The sequence below is a fragment of the Ptychodera flava genome, chromosome 4 (genome assembly GCF_041260155.1).
Source record: "Ptychodera flava strain L36383 chromosome 4, AS_Pfla_20210202, whole genome shotgun sequence".
In the NCBI taxonomy this organism is placed as follows: domain Eukaryota; kingdom Metazoa; phylum Hemichordata; class Enteropneusta; family Ptychoderidae; genus Ptychodera; species Ptychodera flava.
The window spans coordinates 12,802,295-12,823,232 of NC_091931.1; the positions used below are offsets into that span (position 1 = coordinate 12,802,295).

Below are 20,938 nucleotides of genomic sequence, written 5' to 3' on the forward strand. Positions count from 1 at the left end.
AGCAACACTGCTGTGCATTTAATTCTGCGTGCATTCCTATGTTGTTTTCATGTTTTTTGCGCGTTCTTGAAGAGTAAAAACAAAATTGAGAGGAAAAAAGCCCTCTGTGGACATCATGACGCTATCGGTGGAAGTGTTCACACATATATTAGCCACATTCGGACATGTACAGGAGATGTGACTGTCCATCCTTCCCTTAGTCTCAGACAGTCTAGAGACAATGGTTAAATGTGAACAAACTTTATAAGGACACAATATTACTGGAGTTCGATCAAAAACAAGTGAAACATAATTGACCCGTCCTACAAAGAGATTGGAAAGCTGCCATTTTTGTAATTAATATTTCTCCGCATGCATATCAGTATCTCAAGAGTGTTTGATTACATCTCTCCACACTGCATATTTTAAACTGTCGAATTTTCTACATGGATATGTGAAATATGAGATACGAATTTCTTGGACTGTCGACAGTCCCTCGTGCCTTCTTTGCGTAAAATGCAACCTGGTGCCGTAGTGTACGTTTGGTGAGCCGAAGGCTTGAGGGAAAGTGAAAAGTGCAAACTGCAGGCCACAGAGGTACAAGCCGCTGTGGACAATCTATGGATTTCTCTGCCGACTCAAAAATAACGAATAAACGCTGTGCATACTCACTGCTATTTAATCCCAAAACTACTACAAAATTTGCAATGCTTTAGAATAGGACGGGCATTAAGTTTATTTGGATGACAGTTCTAGTGACTAAACTTTCTGCTTTCCTCCTTTGACCACAACTATCACGCTGAAGTTGGCTGTATATCAGTGACCACAATATTGTAAGACACACTTAAAGGGACAGAAGCTGTAACTTGTGGCAAGTTTTTCAGTATTCTGCTTCTGTATATTAACTGCCTTGTCTGACCCTAATCCGTTTGTCATTGCTTAAATTTCGAGTATTCCTTTTGTCAACACAGCTTGTATGTGTGTAGTGGTCATTGTTTATTGTTTACAAATGAATTATAGTCCGGACTTGAAAGAAAGTATAGGGAAACCACATAACAAAAGTTCTGAAAAAATAGCCAAAAGATACAGCTTATGGAGCTTTAGCTGTATCTTTTGGCTATTTTTTCCCTTTGAGTGCTGTAATTTTTCAACTGAAATTTCAGTGTAACGTTTTGCCAATTTTTATTATTTGTTTTTGCAATATTTTGATAATTTTGAACCAAATCTACATAGCCTTTCAAGGGCAACAATTTTTGAACAGAATTCGGGGAAAAATCTCAAAAAATTTGTCTAGATCTGAAAAAAAGTTGCTGGTTGTGTTGTATTCTATAAAGTCAAGTTGACTTTGGCACTCAAAGAGTTAAGGTATTACAATCATGCTATATCGGGAGAAAATCAAAACAACACCAATCTGCAGATAATTAATGCACAATATTGCACCCATTTATTCAACAAGTTCATTCACTCATTCAAAGAGATAACAGGTGACATTGTCACTTCAAGTCATCTATTACAATAACGTTTTGTGTCATGGGTGGCTAATTCATGATTATGTAGTTTCAGTGTCTTCAACACCGTCTGACCAATCTCAAAGAAAAAGAAAAAGAGTACAGAAACGTATTCATCTGTCAATTACCCACTGTGAGGTTAAAAAAAAAGTACCTCAGATTCGCTTTCAAAATAAAGCTATGGGTTACCATATTAGCTATTAGCACAAATAATTCGTTCAGAAGAAGTTAGTTGTAAGATTACATTCTCATTTAAAAGACTTTGAAATTTCATCAAAACTGACATTGCAAGCAAAAACAAGTCTTTGAAAAAAGTGAACACTTTTGAATAGCATCTACAAATACAGTTTTGGGCGATGATAATCTGTAAGATACACCCTTATTCTGGCCTTCACCTTGACAAAATCTTGGAAGTCCCAATGTGCTAGCAGGATTCGTAAATGGAGTATCTGAACACTTGCACTTTCATGAATAGCTGGATAGAAATAGCATGTAAATGCCTTGCAGTTTTGCCAGACTGCTGACACGCAAGGGGTTGGGTCTGAGCATAACAATGACTACCTGCCATGACCCAGACTCAGTGAATGGTCAAAGGTCATGCAAATGGTCAAAGGTCATGCAAATGGAAAATTACCATATGCATGAGAAGATGGTAATCTTTTAAAGGGCCAGGAACTCTACTTTTGATTTTTAAAATTATTTTTACTTTATATGCCCACTGCAAGTTCTCGTTCTACTCCAAAAAGCATGTTGAAATTTTAGCTTGTCGTAAAATGCACTGTTGTTGTTTACATTTGCTAGTCAGAACAACAGTTCACTTATCAACAATAACAATGCAGTCTGCACATGTACAGGCCGAGTTGACAAACTGAATACTGTGTATCTCAACATGCTTTGGGGAGAGGACAAAAAAATTATGGTTTACATTGAGAACAAAACAGGTGAAAAATCATCAGAAGTTAGATTTATTGGCCCTTTATGGATATATAAGAGTCTTGCCTAGGACATGAAAATGAACCATTGCATACCCGGATGCAATTGTCAGCTTGCTGTAACTGGCCTTGTTGTATCTAGAGCAGAGCTAGACAATTGCACCAGACTAAATTGCATTACCTAGACAGTAACAACCCTGAATCTACAAAAATCTTTGAAAAAAACAGTAAATTGCTTCTGATTTGCACACAAAGGCATTAAGCTCTTGCTATGAGGTACAATTTGAGCAAAACAGTTTATTTCTTTGAACAATAATATTACATTAATATGTGCTCTCAATAGACCCTAGATTAAAATAGTATGTAGTCTTGTCCATGTAACACACCATAAGATAACAATATCTTTTTTAAGCACAGAATTCTCATTCACTCCAGACCAGCAATTAGGCCAAATCTTGCAAACGCTGGTACAGTCATACACTGAATTCAGAAAATATACATTGAAGATAAATTTATCAATTGATCTTGGCGCACCGTATTCAAAAAAGTTTCAAAGTAAAGCTTAAACAGACACCTTGAAAAAAACCACCAAAAACCTGACAGAGATCATGAAAAATAACGATTAAGAGCTACACGACTCTCACACCATCTCAAATTATGTTTCTACAGTCACAGAACAATGGACATTCAAATATTTGAGTCCCTTTTATTCAAGGGCCACACTTCCTATGAGTAATATTATTGACAGAAAAGTCCAGCGTATTTACAGTAACCTATCATATGATCTCATAACTTGGAGAATGAAACACAATCACTTAAGCTGATGAACTTGGTTCATAAAACGATTCGTAATGTTTTAAACATGTTCAAAATACCAAGGAGGAATATTTACAACAAGAATGTATACTTTGGCAAATTATATTACAAAAATTTTTTCAAATGTTTAGTAGTTTAAAAAGTTCATCGTGAACATATTGGAACCGTACTTGAGTACCGGCAATGATTACGTCTTGAAGATTAATTTTATTATTCTCCTAATCATATTACAATAAAATATTTACATTTTATAATTAGGATGGAATTTCACTCCCTTGCGAGAATACTTAGGTTTGGACAAAAAATCCCCCAGGCAGCATTTCCTATTTCCTTCTGTAACGACGCCATGTTGTAAATACAGAGAAATTAATTTTATTTCCCCCTGACAGCCGAGCACGGAAATGTCCGTAAAATCTCCCTTTTCAACAATTATGTGAAGGTTTGCAGTTGTAGTATGTTTGCAGACAGCCGCAGGTGATGTGATACAAATGTGTTCTTTTGTTCTTCAACCAGGGATATGTCTGTCTGCTTCAGAAGAAGAAAAATTGCAGGGTATGGATAATGGTGTGCTAGGCCAGACAGATGTGGCACTTTGTCAATAAATCTCAATATAAAAGAATATTACTAGCCGTATTATCCTCCATTATCAGCCATTATATGGTTTTTGTATCCCCTCTCACGTTTTAATAATATTTGATTCTAACATTTTCAGTAGCAGCATGAGATAAAGAATTTAGTTTGCTGGAACACATACATAGACATGCATTCTAAAGTCACAACACGTATAGAAACAAAGTATGTGAAATATTTAAATACTTGGCTGAGTGACAATTGACACTGTCAGTTTACATAATCGGGCAAAAGGTTGCGTAAATGCTCTTTTCTCTGCATTAAAAGCTGATAATGCATAATTTTTCATCTGTAAAGGCCACAACTGGGTCATAAAAACTGAAAAGGTAAAAGCAACAAATTTACATGGGAAAGGGCAAAAAATCATTTCCCTGCACATATGGTCTTGTGAATGTTAGATCATACTCAGGTATGCTGACAGGTTTTGAAAGCTAATAAATGAAAACAATTCAATAAAACCTTGTGCATAGCTTCCACACTACACTTTGTAATCGTTAAACAAATAATTGCTGCCTTGTTTGCATGCAATCAATAACTGACGGACTGATCATAACAATTGTTATGAGTACATGTGCGTGATAAAAATCTATGCTAGAATATCAATAATTCATCTTACTCTCTCCCCTGATATTAAAGATTATTTAATGTCTCTTAGAATTAAATTTTACTTGTCCTACTGAACCTATTGGAGAACATCTTCAAATGCAAGACTGGTTCAGTATATAGTGTATTGATACACTAATGACGAGTTGACTAGGTTCTCTTTGTTTTCTGTGACAAAGTAGGACTTGTCTACTTGGAATAGAGGACACAGATCCATGAAGGAGTTACTGTTTCCCAGACAAAAAACCCTAAAGATCATCTTATAAGATTATTAGACCATTCTCAGGTTATGCAGATTGATTAAACCAGTTCTAAGTATGCAGTGAGTATATCAGGGTTTATGCTTATAATGTGTAATATGCAGCTAAACTGTACATGCTCAGATAGAAGCTTGGTGCATTTGGAAAATATTCAGTAGAAATGTTAAATAAACACTGCAGCACACTGTCAAATCTGTATGTCTAACAATGAACAATATGTCATGTTTTCAATTTTACAAAAGCTGCATTGTATTAAAAAGGAAAAAAAACACTTTTCAATATTGACATATGCAATACTAGCCAAAAGTGCAGGTACTAGGCCTTGTTGTTAGAAAAACAAGAAGTCACAATGGGAGATGTAATTTCGGCTCCTAAAATAACCAAAATGTCACACAGCTCCTTGGCATAAAATTCTTCACATGTAATGATACACTGAATGGCTATCACAGTTGGCAGTGTTTCAAATCCAGTGTCCACACATTTTTCTGTCTATTGTTGAGACCAGTCAAAGACAACAGCAGCACCGTACACCCACAGGCCTAAATTGGCTTTCCAAAACTCCAGCTACCATAACAGTGAAGAATTGTCCGCTAAAACAAGAATTTTCAACTTTGAAAAATATGGGGATCTGCACATTGAACGAAATGTGTGGTAAATTCAGGCACTGATCAAATTTATTGTCTCCTACGTAATACAATACACGAGGAGAAACCGGTAATGCTACTTGATGTGAATATGCTCTCATTGAGTGACTAGGGTAATGGAATTGCTCTGTACTTCAAGCGTTGAATTGCACATTTGCTGGACAGTCTACATGTAATGAATTCTACTTGATGCTATTCTGAGTGGAATAGCAAACAAATCCACAGAGTGTAACTGTCAATGATGAGGGTGAATGTGTAAATAGTTTTTTTTTTCTGTAATAATGTGAAGTCATTGGACTTGTTCCACACGCTGATGACTGCTTGAAGAAACTTTGAATAACCTTAGACTGTATAAAATGTACCGTTTTCTAGCTGATAACGAGAATCAATGAAAATGCAATGCATTGTCAATGAGACACAAGTAAGGAGTGGACATTTGATATTACTGCTAAGGGCTGCATTTCAAAACCCTGCAAAAACTAGGAAGTGCTCAGTACTTGAATTTTTTAGTTGCTTTCCCACACAACATATTTTCCCATATGACGCGCACTTGTAATTTTGCCTGTTTGATCTTTTTCATTTTAAGAGGAGTCTAAATTGGATAATTTGCAGTTAATGATTCTGGCCATTTTTATTTTTTTGCACTATTCCTCTATGTACTGAGATCACACCTTCATTCATCTCAATGACATTGCAGAATCATTGAACTTGACTGTGAGTGAAGGAATTTTCCAATTCTTCATGTGAGCTAAGACCTATACAGAATTTCAAAAGACATGTCTAATGTAACCACAATGAGCACTGAAAGTGTTTCTAAACCTTTCCTCTCTGGTTGACATATTCCAATGGCTCCAATACAATTTATGGACATATAAACCACTGTCCCAGTGGTGTAGCTGTCAATTGTAATGGTTGTCACAACATGCAGAGCATCCAAACACAATACTGGCACAAAAAAAGACTTGCCACCGCTGTCTCAAAACAACATACACAGTCTTAGACAGCAGTGCTCCAAATAGCACAATTGAGTGACAATGTAAATCTAACGGTTGATGGTTCGGAAAAAGTGGTGTGAAAAATTACAACGTCTGCACTGAACAATGTTTTTTTGTCAATGGCTATGTAAAACAAGCAGGTGAATTAATCTGCGAATGTTTCAAATTTTTTGAAAACAGTGCAAAAAGAAGTGTTACCGACAACACAGGGGATTTTATCTAATCTACGCATATTGGTTGCAATGTAAACAATGTGATGATCTCATGATGGTATCAAATTTTGCAGGCAAGATAGATCCATCATGCATATAACCATATGCCAATTATACAATACGACGAACACATCAATCAAATGCTAATCAATGAATACACTGGCTGTAATAATCCCATTGTAAATTCCCATCTTGTTAAATATTATCTCGATAAAAGGAATATTATTGTAAGGTGAATTTTACAATCTGTCTGCTATCAAAATTGCCTTCAGCAGACAGTATCTAGGCAACAGCGCTGATATTTATCTGGCTCCAAGTCGGCCATGACCTCCAACCCTGAGGTTAATATTTGAATATAGAATGATTTAAACGCCGTTATTAATGCCAAGTAAAGACTTTGATCAGTGACCCTGCGATAATTTTCAATTAATCTGTCCAGCAAGGCTATTTTAGATTGAAAAGTGACATGTATGCTTGCGCACATTTCACATTTTTCAACAACTCATGAACGCAGAACTTGCTTGTTCTGATTTCATGGCAAGCTACTGCGGGACAATACAATGCCACCAATAATGTTTTGTAAAAGATGGTTATCTGGTAAATTGGTTTCACGTTATTTATACCTTTCTTTGGTAGCATAGCAATTTCAAAATATTGATCTTGCAGTTTTGATTCTTGGCTACAAAATATAATCATGTTGGGATATTAAAATATTTGTTTGCATTCGAGTATCTGAAATCCCAGCTGCACTTAAGTAGACATGAAAAAGAGACAGATGCTGTCATAACAGAACCATGTTATTGGATCTCAGCTTGTACAGTTGTACGTGTAAAGATGTATTCTGTCAGACTGAAACACAGCCAGAGTTTTAATGAAGTAAAATTTATGTACGATGCATCGTATCCTTATATCATTAACTGGCAAGTTGTTAGCTCTTCGAATTTCAACAAGCAGGCAGTTTGAGATACCATCTGTAAACTGCTCTGTTTATGGTGTTCACGAACCCATTTGACCGTGGTTGACCTTTGACCCCGACAGCCAGCCACAGATGATGGGACACATGACACTGTATATAGAAGTTCCTCATCATGGGTGGTAAATTCACACAGCAGTACCCCTGCACGTTATTGACATCAATATCTTCTTCAGCTGGCAAATCACTGGGATGGGGGTGTCTCCTTTTCCTTTTCCTCCTCAGCCATCAGGACCATCATGTTCTTCACAAGGATTGAGAGGATCTTGTCCACTGGATCCATGGCACCGCGCTGTATCCATTTGGGGATGGTGACTCTGGCATGACTGAAGCCGAGTTTCTGAAGGACATAGTCTACACCAACAGGATCAATCTTTTTACCACCCCATGACAAGAGCCTGTAATGACAGAAAAATATATATTTCCAGGATTTCATAATTTTTCATAATTTTCACATGATTCTCATAACTTCACATTTCTATCGCAAATTCAGCCCTAGAATACTACAAGATGGTATGATTTTCACAATAAACATTTTAATCTTCATTAACATCCTTTTATAAACAATTTTCATAGACATTTAAATTCTTTTTAGTATTTTCATCTTCATCCACATGAGCATTTAAATTTTCTCAGTATGGATTACTGGTCACGTTATTTTGTCCTAACTATGATTATGATGTTCAACCTCACTCAAAAAGATGTTTCAGAAACTCTTCATCATTCAGCGTAGTACTACAATAACCGATTCAAGGACTAAACCATGTTCCAGCAAAGAACCCAGACAGTGTTGCTGATCTGGCTTAATAGCCAGGACATGTACATGTATATGTACATTCAGTCTTTTTATCAGAGGTAGCAAGCAAGAACTTGGTAGCCCACGTTGTATTGTCCTTTAAGGTTATTACCCAACATCGCCTGTTCTTATGTCATATCAGTACCATTTGTGCTGCGTAAGTCATGAGACAGAGTTGAGTGTCATATGCAGTAAAAATGAATAAAACGCTGAACAACATAAGGAACATGCCATATTGGGTATATAACCCATTTATTGGTATCATATACCCAATGCCCAAAATTTCACACATTATGGGGAAAATTTTTTCCCCTACTCTACTTTTATTCCACCACGTGCATAAGATGGCAATATTTAATATGTAAACAGGCTTCATTCATAAACTATACTGTGTTTCCAATGAAGAAATATCATCCGTAACAATTCCTCCACATGTCACTGCACACCATAAGAAAAGATAATGGTACTTAACAAAATCTCTCATGGGAAGAACAATTTATAGGCCAATATGATATTACAAAATCTCTCATGGGAAGAACAATTTATAGGCCAATATGATATTACAATTGCTATACTCCCAAAACTCTCCTCTGCTTAAAAAGCCTTGCCATATTTCAGTTGTGCTGTATTGGATCATCGTGCAGTACAGAGTGGTGCCATTTTATTTGTTTACTTTGTTTCTTTGCAAGTTGCAAAAGTAGTCCGAGAACACTCAAAACCTGATGATGTTCAACATGTGTATGTCGATGTTTACTGAAAAATATCGACGCTGATATTTTATGCAAAACATCACCAGGATGTAGTGATACGGGCATAGGTATATAATAAAGCAGAAATATTATAGCAGTTTTCCTATGCTGATTATACACCTTTTATACACAAAAGGGTAGCAAAAATGATGACACAGACTACATTAGAGAGCAACTTTACCCCGTCCACTGAAACATACTGTGATACTGAGATAGGGAATTGAAAATCAGCTATTGATGCATGCATTGCCTGCTCTCTGTCAATATACAATTAACATTGAGTTATGGTCTGTGCGTCACAGCACATCTAATTTCCTGCTTACTCCATTGGACAGAGGATTTCCTAATACTAATAGATTATTCAAAAACCTGTCTTTTAAATCCACATGCAGAAATTTACCAGAGTTGATCAGTTGGCTACGTCAGGCAAAAAAACAATCATCTTATTTTGATTGATTGAAAAATACTGTTGACTCTCCGCCATTGGGGGAGGGGAGAAGAAAGTGACCAAATTGAGAATGGAGTAAATTAATCTATTTTTCTCATCTGTTCCTTGCCATTAATTTTCTAATTGCTCAAAGGTCATACTTTAATAATGCTGCCTATATACTTCTTTCTCTTGGGAAATTTTCGGAGAAATTTTAAATTGAAATATTGGCATTGCAGTTCTTCTCATAAGGAGGAGCTTAAACATTTTAAAGTCTTTTACTTTCGCATTCCAAAATCTTAAATACCAGTCAGCCTTCTCACACTTGTAATGAGCTGTCACGATATTTGTTCTCTTTTCTGATTTTTTCATAAATGTTCAGTATACAAGGGTCTGAGTGGAAATGCTGAATTGTAATAAGGAAATCATCTCTGAAATTTAAAAAAAATATCTATGGCAAGGTAACAGGATAAAAGTAACTATTTCTATAAAACTGAATTTAGAATCTTGGTCTGCTGCTTGGATTATTAAATGCAAATTTTATTTTTTTAGCAGATTCCTGAAAAGTTTCAATGTTTTCTTTATTCAAACATGATTTGAAATGTTTTTTTCAAATCTACATCTAGAAAGACATCACACTGCAATTTGGGTCACTTGGACTCAATTTTTTTTTCTCAAAAGTAGCATTTCTTCTGTCGGCTGTATTTAAAATTCTGCATGACAGATGTTTATTAGTCTGTATTGGCCATCTACTAACCTGACAGTCGGCTCCAACTGCCATGTTTTACAGTTGAATTCCCTCCAGTCCACAACACCGGATATCGGTGTCTCGTCTTTCTTTTCTTTGTCAGGTGACTTCAGTGTCTTTCCAGAACCGCTGCTTCTCTGACCGTAGAAAGCTATTGTGATAAACAAAGGCACAGTGTAAAAGTTCAGCAAACAAATTAAAAAATCTAAGTTTTTATACAAAACTGAAATTTTTGTGTAACATTTGTTGTATGCCCGACAACAAGTCTACTCACATTGAAAAATTGAAAAATTGATGATAGTGAGTATAATTTCTCTGTTTCAAAAGTTTACATTTGCACTCATGCCATGCAGATATGTACACTTTGAGTGCCAAAGTTGATTTTTGTTGCCTTTATAGAATATAACGGCAAAAACTTTTTTCAATTCTAGACAATTTTTTAAGACTTTCCCACAATTTTAATTAAAAATTGTAGCCATAGCAAAGTTATGTCCGTTTGATCCAAAACTATCAACAGAATTACAGAAAGTTCATAAAAATTTGTAAAATGTTATATTGAAATTTTTTAAAATTTTTGTGGGAAAATTACAGCACTGAAAGGGTAAACACTTATCCTGCTAAGTTCATATTCAACCATCCAGTCAAGTTGGTTTAAACTAGTGAAGCACAACATGTCCCATATGGTGCATTTAAAAATAATTGAATGTTTGAAGGCTCCTGAAAACATGGATACTACAAGCATGATTTTACAGAAGCTGCTATAACAGACCAAGCCTAGTAGGCAAAAATATATAATTGTGCCTCAATACCGCTTTTTACATTCTTGGCAGACAAGGAAGTGATACTGTCTAGAAGGGAAAGGGTTGACATGATTCTTTCCTTGGGGAAAGTGTAAAGAAACTTTGTAATGAAATCATCACATGACAGTTTTTTTTTGTGCAAGAATGTCATTTTCTGTCAAACATTTTAGGGTCCTTTATTTTCACATTCTGAAATCTGAACGATTTCCTCTCATTTGTTGAAATAGGGATTCCATGACATTGATTATTGATGCTGAATGGATACTCAATAAAAGTGAAACCTGTAGTTGATCAGCATTATCAAAAGTGAGCATACTTCAAGTATTGTGATTGTGAATGATAAATCCGTTGGGAGTAAAGATTGGTGATGTTAGATTGTGTACGGAGATTGTTATCTGTACTCTGAATATTAAATTTACCCTTGTCAAGACTGATGTCAGATTGTCTATGGAGATTATTATCCGTACTTTGAATATCAAATTTACCCTTGCCACAACACCTACATACTGAGATATGAGTCATGTGATCACATAATACTATAGCCTTTGATATCTAACACTATTAAAAGTGGTTTGAGTGAATGTAGTAAATTTGTGTCAACTTATATTTAGAGAAATTGACTGTCATTCGTAATATCACAGACCATTATGTGGTGAATTTCAGCATCAATATGTACACTGTATCTGGGTCAACATTTTTGGTTTCTCAGGAAGTTGCAACTGTAATTATGGGATAGCAGGTCAGGATCAAATATCATGAATATATTTATGAGTTTTGTGGTGTATATATGTTTGTTTGTTTATGTTCATGGGTGTTTGTCCATTTCCCTGTTTGTCATCTAGATATATATGATTGTATATATTACGAATGTGGTGTGTATGTATGTATATATGTATGTATGTATGTATGTATGTATGTATGTATGTATGTATTGTATGTATGTACATGTGTGTATTATGTAGATACATGTATGTACATGTACTGTATGTATGTACATTTTTGATTTATTGAGCTCATTTGTATATTTTCAGAGCAATGACACTAAGTTCTTAGAAATTCTATTGTTGACCTGAAATACACTTAAAAACTACATTTCACGCTGATAAATGCTGCAGTGTCTGAGAAAACTGACTGGGCTGACAGAATAACACATAGACTTTTAGACAGACAGGCATATATGTACATACAGACAACAGACACCAAACAGCTACTACCCCTGTATCTTCTGTTGCCATGGCAACTGGAAGCTAAAAATTTAAGTGCAGTGACCAGCCGGCCATAGCTTCAAGAGGACCATTAACATGTTTGCTTGGAAGAAACGTGTTTCCATGCATTCTAAGTTTTTACTGGGCACGGCGATGGGGTTGCACATTTGCTGTTGAAATTTCCATTCACAAAGAAAGACAGGCTTTCTAACTGTGTGCACACAGCATATTGGTGCACATCTGCATCACAACAAATGCACACAGATCATTCATCAGATTTTTGGATGAACATTCAGTTAATCTGACAAGTCATACATAATTTAAACCATACGGGAAGTACACAATCCCTAGAGGGGATTTCTTGCCGCTCACAAAGGAACAATTGTAATTTCTGACACAGTTACACTGATAATACCTATTTTCATGTGTAATTGAGTATTCCTTTTTTTAGATCCCTTTGGAGAAAGATGTCTGTATTTCTGATGAGAAGCTAGCACACCTTTTCAATATTGAAAGAGATGGGCGCTTTTTTACTAACATCTACATCCATAACTTATGATTTTCACACAGTTTCCTGTTAACATTATCTAAATCATTTACACTGTTCACTTCTCCATTAAAAATTCATCGGTTAATTCAATATTTTACGATTCAACACTGCACGTTGCATAAACGGCGACGGAATCTGTCAACACGGTCTGGTCTGGATAAATATTCATTAAAGCTGAGCAACGAGAGTCAGGGGAAATATTGCCCTATTTCTTCGAACGTGAAGTCACTGCCAAAAATATCGTAATATTAGAGTGAATAGAGAAAAGACAACATGCACCAAGGAAGGAGTTAAAAGTCCTGTCATAACACGAATCCTGAAAAACATCAGATATGGAATCATCATGTGAGGCCCTGTCTGCAGAACTCATCTTTCTTCCTGTGAAATTTTCAGATGGGGTTAAAATTCTTAAAAACACAAAATTTTTCTTAAAAAAGGAATATGCTATCTATGTAATCTCTTAACAATGCTTCCATTTAGATATTCTTTATGTCATCCATCCACAGAGAAGTAAATGTCACTTTTCCTGGGGCCATGATATGGGTTTCTTCTTTGGATAACAAATCCTCGTATCAATATTCTGTGTGGGTTTCATCCGGCAACCTTATCTGCCACCGGGCATTACCCTTGGCATCAGATTTCCAAACACTGATACAAAGCTGACGTAAACATTGCCTGTCGTACAGGCTTAAACGCTCCATTACCAGAACTTTCAACAGCTTTGGTTTCTGCCTCTCACATTTTTAATACTGAGGCCGATGGTATATGTGATTTGGCAAAATCAACCTTACCAGTGAACAGTCATGAACATCTCATAACTATACGGAATGAAATCATTGAGAAATGTCTTGATGGATTAATTAATCAGATTGTCTGAGTATATATTTGTTGCACATGTTACAAATAATGGATATCTGGGGTACTTCCTTTTTAATAAATCAAAGTAAGATTTTCATGGCCCCCATGAAAAATGGCTTTGATGATAATAATAGTACACAGTGTCCTCAAAAAATTCTTCTGGAACTTAACAAGTCCACAGCTCATTAACAAGTCCATAGCTTGTGAAATCAAATGTGATAATAACAGATTTTTTGAATAATATCTGTTGTAATATCTTCAAAATTTATGACAAATTACTGATGAGTGGATATTTGCGAGGTTCTACGTGTTACAAAATGGAAGGATATCTCATGTCCAAACTTTCAAATGATTTTTGGACCAAATTTGAGTCATTGAAATGCATTCGTACATGTGTGTCAACTCACATGCATTTCAATGACATCAAAGGGCTGATGGTCACCAACTACACATTTGTACACCCTGCGTTCCTATACCACGTTTTTGTCTGCAAATCACACAAAATATTCATATTTTTGTGAATATCGGAAATTCCTCTCAGCAACTGTGACTTGACAAATGTCTTGTGGTATCACATTACTGACCACCTGAGCAAACCTTTAAGCTCAATTCAGCTCTCAAAAAGTTTACAATAATTGAATGAACAGTTAATTGAGGCACCTAGGATCGAGTCGATGAATAGAGCATACACAAAATTGCCTGCATTCTGTGCCACCTATTAATTGGATATATTTCACTGAAATTTATTACTTTGAAAAGATTGAAGCTGTATAACAACAAGCTGCGGTTAAATGACACACTTCTATTTGAAGTTTTGAATGTAAAAGATTACCGAGTGCGTAAACTACAAATCCATGGCGTTATATGAGTCATCATTCTATGGAAATGCCCATGAAAAATGCGGTTTTAATGTAAATGTTTGTTGACTTATAGTGCAGATGTCAGATTTTAGAAAATTGGCTCTGCTCCAAATACAGTGTTTGATTTGGAACTGGGATTATGAACGCTGGGCACTGTACATTTTTGCAAATATATTGCTTAAGAAAGTGGTGATCATATCAAAATAGGAAACAAAAACATTGGTAAATCTAAATTTATTTTTTATCACGACCAATACTTTTTGAAGGAGCGTCAAATTACACATAAAGTAAGAAAAAGAAAATTGCTATTTCAAACAAAAATATGCAGTATGGACCATGAAAAGCAGAAAAATATGTCAGGATTGTTTCCCTTAGAATTTTTCAAAACTCACACGTTCAAATATGGATTTCAATATCGGTATTTGCAAATATTTTGAGGCAATATAGCCTTTCTACAGAATAAAACATGACAAAATGGAAGGATTTTCCGCATGAATGATGATCTCTATACTTTGTTTGCTCAGTTGAGCTTTAGATCACATTGATTTTAAAGTTTAACTTCTTGATATTACATGCAGCTGACCTGCGATCCTTATTTACATGTAATTGTTTGTAATGAAAAACAGTCACCTTTTTATATAAAAAACAAACTGTAAAAGATATCAGAAGTGTCACAGTAAAATAGGAAAAAACAACAATGTGGGTATTTGAAAGTCACTTATAAATTTTTTAGTACAGATGTGTACAAAATAAGTGACATAAAATTCTTTGTGTGCCGTCCTCAATTTTTCTTCTGTCTATTCGGCATTTAAAAAGCAGACATAAAAAAGAATGTAAACAGAACCACAGGGAAAACAAAGATCTGTGTAAAAGACGCTGGTATAGAGATAGGTTATATCAGCTAATTAATGTGCACTTAAACACTTTCAAAACTGTATATTCCACACTCCATGCACAGTACATATATCGGTACATGTATACATGTACTTTCATACTTTTCCACACAGTGTATGCTTCTTTTAACATCGCTTTTGCGTACCCAAATACCAAGTGTCAATGCTTTGGACATGATTTGCAATCACTCTGTCAAAAAAATCATGTCCTGTTGTTAAGACGGGCACAAAAGACAAGTAATTATTAGAAACATCAATTTACCCAATCCTTTTCTTCCATTTTCTGAGGATTTTTTTTAAATTTTGGGTTGGGGAGGGGGGGGGGGGCACTTTTCAATGATGACGATAAATTCTGGGTGCCCTGTCGATAAAAGATCTCAATAAAGATATAGCAGACCAATCATGTCTCTAGAATTGTGCAGAGCTAATCTCCATGACGACTGGTGAACGGGCAATTTGTTCCATATAAGCTTGTCCATTGCCTGATTTATGGTAAAAATCTTGCTTCAGTTGACGATAAAAAAAAAATCGCCTTTTTCCTCAAACACTGGTATGAGACATCCTTTACAATTCTTTTATCATTTAATAAAATTTATAAATCCATGTGGTAAACCAGAATCCGTCTTTTAAGTTGGCCTGAAATCACTTTTCTGCATTTAGTTAAAATGAGGACTTGCTGATGTTGGAGTGACCTTGAAACTGATCACTTAGAAGGCTTTTTTGAGGAAAATTGAATTTGAATTCGGTTTGTGATTACCACGAAGCAACGAACAGCATCTCACCTTTTTCCTTCTCATTAATGTAAGCGCTGACGAGATCGTGGAGGAACAAAATAAGTTCAACATCCATGGCAACGCAAATGTGATCTGCAAACTGGGTGACAAAGGTCACATCCACGCTGGGTTTGGAATCTGAAAAAGAAAAACATGAAAATAAAAAAGGATAAATACTGAGAAATGGCATGTAGCACTGCATCTCAGATAATCTACAGTTATGAGTTGCAGTCTTAGTGGTGTAATGATTTCAAGCAACGATACTTTGGCATTATCAGATTTCTTATGTGAAGCTTTTTAGTGGCCTTTTGAAATACAATACCTCTCACATTCACCTAATAAGGCAAAACATTTGATCACACCTGATTATAAAAACTCTAAGTGCTGAGTCCAAGCGAATTTTTATCAATTCTTTTCCATGTACATATCACAGATTTTAAATTAGACATTTTAATTGTTGAACTAAAGGTCAAGGAACATTCTGTTTATCTGAATAATGCAGTCCAAATTTCTTGTGCTCTAATGTAGGTCAGCAATGATAAGCATTGGGTAAAGTTGCACATACATTTGGTCTTCATTTAAATTGAAGAGCTGTTGCAATTTTCAGAGTTTTTTCACACTGATGCAGAAGTGAATAACAGCAATCAATGTTTTTAAAATCATAAAGTACAAATTAGCAAATAGATGTAAATGCATGTCCAAATGCATAAATGAACAAATAATAAATAAATAAATATGTTCATGGCCAAAATTATCTCGAGAACATACTTAAACAAATTTGTTGTATCGTTTAATTAAAATCAGCCTTTATTTCTATTCGTTTCTTTTCGATTGTCAAATTTTGAGAAATATTTTGAAGTGAATATTCCATTTTCTTTACGGCTTTCAAGATGACTACACACAAGCCGCAGTGTATCACCATGAAGGGTAATATTTCTAAGATTTTAAAGTGTTTGAAAATCTGTCTCTAAGAAGCTTTACTTCTACGTATTACTGATTTTCCTTGATTTCACATTACCACATTCTCAGAATTTGTTACCATAGTTACATAGTTACTTCATATAGTCACATGATATAGTTACCTCCAGTACTCTAGACAAACCTGACAAACCTGACTACGTCATTTTAATATTAATAGTGATACAAATTACACATTATGCATTCAAATGCTCAAGAACAATCAATAGCAATGTACTAGAAACACAGTTTGTATAAAGTCTTTCTGAAAACTATGTTAAAGTATCATAAATCAAAAATTGTTGCATTTATAGCTATAAAATCATTATACCACTATTCATCCCAAAAAAGTTTGATGTTCAATAAAATATGCTTTGACTCATTTTTCATTTCAAACATTGATAATGGAATTCTATGACTTCCTTTTAGGTACATCTTATCCTTTCAGATATATGCATTAACATTTGTTTCTGCAATTTATCAAGATCATTTGCCTTGATAATAAAACATTATTAATTACCTTGTGGTTCAAAGAACATTTTTATGACTACTGAGATAATGTTTATCACCTTTCATATAATCCGATACATTTATGATGGCTAATCATTAATTATTTCAATGTAATAGGGAAGCATCCCAAAATTGAGGACTTAAACTTTAGTTCAATCTTTCCCTATGGGAACTTTCAACCATCCTCTTTCAAAATCAAGAAAAAATCAGAATGGAATTTTTTTGTATTTATGAAACAAATTACCCTAAATTTATATATATTTGAAATTCAAAATGGCTGCCATCCCTCAATTATCTCTATGGGGAAAATTCACAAAATAAGATGGAGAAAACTTCACCTACTCCATGAACTTCAAGATGAGCCCATACAAGTGATAGATGAGAAAAGTATATTAATAATTTGAGAGTCCAAACATCTATCCCACAGTGCATTCTTCCTTTTCTTTCATTTAGCTTTGAAAATTCTCAATTTTCCAATGCAAACTTAGATTCAGTGGCACAGCAGTAAATTTGACTTTAATTCTGTTGTGCTTTCTACGGTACAGGAACAGAAAATAGGTCAAGTACAGCAGTGCATGACTAATCAATTTTGCCTGATCTGAAACTGATAGGTTGAACTTATGCTGGAAAGCACAAATTGACGTTTTCAATATTCATTGTAACACAGTCCACAGATGTGTGCTTTTTCTGACAAGGTTACGCTTGAAGTACAAATTACATTTCACAGACTTGCTCGAAAAACATTCCACTCACGTCTCATTTCTGACCAACTGGAACAAGACATGAACTGAACGTTTCCGATTTAGAGGAGGAACACTTGGAGATTTCTCAAAAATACGGTTCTCTTGTTTTAAATCTGCATTCGCTCATTTTAAATCCATCTAATTGACTTGCAATCGCACACGCTGAAAAGCCCTGCACTCCTTACCATCTGTTTTTTGTGATCAATGTAGGATTTTAGGAAACTCTGACTATAAAAGTAATTCTAGCATTAACATGATGTATTTAAAAGTAGCAGAAAAGGCATAACAAGCCCTTATTTTAGTATAAATATATCTACATAAGTTTGCTGATATCAATAAATAGATAGATGCACAATTCAAAACTTCATTAACATGCAAATGAATTATCTATTTACATGCCCGCAATTGAACAAAACTGTGGCCTTGGTCATTTTTACCTACCAAAAATATTAACACAGTGCTTTATCACACGTCAAAACCACAGCATCTTTTCGGTACCACAATTGAATAATAGACAGATAGTTAATACACAATCAACTACTGGTAATTTATATCAAGTCTTAGGAGATGACAGTGTTTTCCTACATTTGAGAAATACCTTTAGAACCATGAAGTAAAAATAATGTTGATATTGCGTGATGTGAACCTAAAATGAAACCAAACTATAAAGGGCGTTTGCAAATGTTGTCACTTCCATCATTAATATATAAAGTAAACATTTATCCTCAAATTTAGATTACATTTTTGGAAATAATGCACGTAAAAAATGTACATCTTAAGAGGTGACCGCAAATGTTACAATAAACACTACAAATTGAAATTATGCTTTTCTTTCATTGTGTTCCTTCTGCAAGCAGGATGGAGGGTACAAGATTCTGTCAACAGCGCTTTCACTGTGTTTCCAGGCCCCTTCAATGTAACTAAGTACTAAAATAACATCACAATTGACAATTGCACAGATACCCACAGGCAGTGAACTTATTCCTATTACTCCATCTCTCAAATACGGTCACATCAAAGGCTTTGGGCTGACTCGCAGCGATTTCGAAGCTGTTATCCAATTGGTTGGCAGAATCGTACCGTTATAATGAAAATAACAAATAAACTCCCTCAGTTGCAGTGAATAGTGACAATCGACCAATCAGATATAACCTTGCAAACATGCTGTGAGTCAGCCGAAGGCTTTGAATGAAATTACATTTCACCTAATGAGGGCGCCTGTCTCTGCATACCTGTATGTCAAGATAATTATTAATGCATTGCCCAAATGTGGCTTTTTCAGATTAATAAGCAACTTCACATGCATGTGAAAGAATTTTACTGTGAAAAAAGGGATAAAAAAACAGAGTAAAGGAAAGTTCTCTCTTCACTCCCTGGAATTCACATGCTTTTTCATTAAATTAGGACATGGAAAGCTATCCATTCCTTGGACAGTGAAATGATGAAACTTGGGTCAATAAGGTTATAGAATAGATAATTACTACTGTGTATTCATTTAAAGTCTGCGTTCACTTTACAGAACTCCTGTGAGACATTGATAAGCTTTACTTTTCCGAAAAGTCTCCACAACAGAGAGCTCATTTTCAATGTGCGTAAGCTCTGTCTTTTCCACATAACATGGAAAGAAGATGAGTGTGTGCTTCGTATTTGACCTTGCTTTGGATCCTTGGATATTGATATCGATTCATAAGGATTCACAAACAAACATATGATAATGCACCGAATCATATAGCATTTCACTGCTTTTAAATATATTTTAATACTGCTTTTCAAAACTCTTAGTTCTGAATATTTCGTTTGAGTACTGTCTCCTAAAACTATTAGATCTGGAATTTATTTTCTACTGTTATTAGAGGTTATTACCCAATATCGCCTGTTCCTGTGTCGTATCAGCATGAGTGTCATTTGTGCTGCGTCAGACACGAGACGAAGTCGAGTGTCTGACGCAGCACAAATGACACGAATGCTGATACGACACAAGGAACAGGCGATATTGGGTAATAACCGATTTATCATATACCCATGCCCATAATTTTAGGGAATTTTTACTAATAGAACGAAAAACCTTAAATTTTGAGGCTTTACTTTATTACGCCTTGCGCATAAATATCAGAATGTTTATGTGAACAGGCTTCATTCATAAAGTATACGACAAAGATGTCAACATCACGCGCGACATCGCTGCAAGTCGTCCATATCTCAATGAAACCCAAGAAGAAAGACACCGGGATACAAAAATCGTCATACAGAAGGAACATTTTAAGATGCAATATGCTATTACAACTGTAACCGATCAAAAACGCTCAGCTTTAAATCTATCCTGATTTCGATCGTCGTACGGGGACGCCATTTTGTTAGTTTACCTTTAGAGTTGCCATGTCAACAGTCGTCGCGCGCGCGACATCGCTGTCACGCCACGCGCTCACTACCTGTTCGGAGGAGACCGTGCACAGTGCCGGCGCCGTGCGAACGGCAGTAGAACTTGGCCAAAAAAAATACCATGGGAAAACATTTCAA

General features: G+C 35.2%; 1 protein-coding gene across 1 annotated transcript in view; it reads right to left on the reverse strand.

The window, feature by feature from the left end:
• Positions 1–1,391: 1,391 nt before the first annotated feature.
• LOC139130920 (bridge-like lipid transfer protein family member 1) overlaps positions 1,392–20,938 on the reverse strand; it is a 92,254-nt gene continuing 72,707 nt past the window's right edge. The window contains 3 exon segments of the mRNA XM_070696732.1: positions 1,392–7,950; positions 10,282–10,423; positions 16,221–16,349. Of these exon segments, the coding sequence (XP_070552833.1) occupies positions 7,737–7,950; positions 10,282–10,423; positions 16,221–16,349 (485 nt within the window). The 3' untranslated portion in view covers positions 1,392–7,736.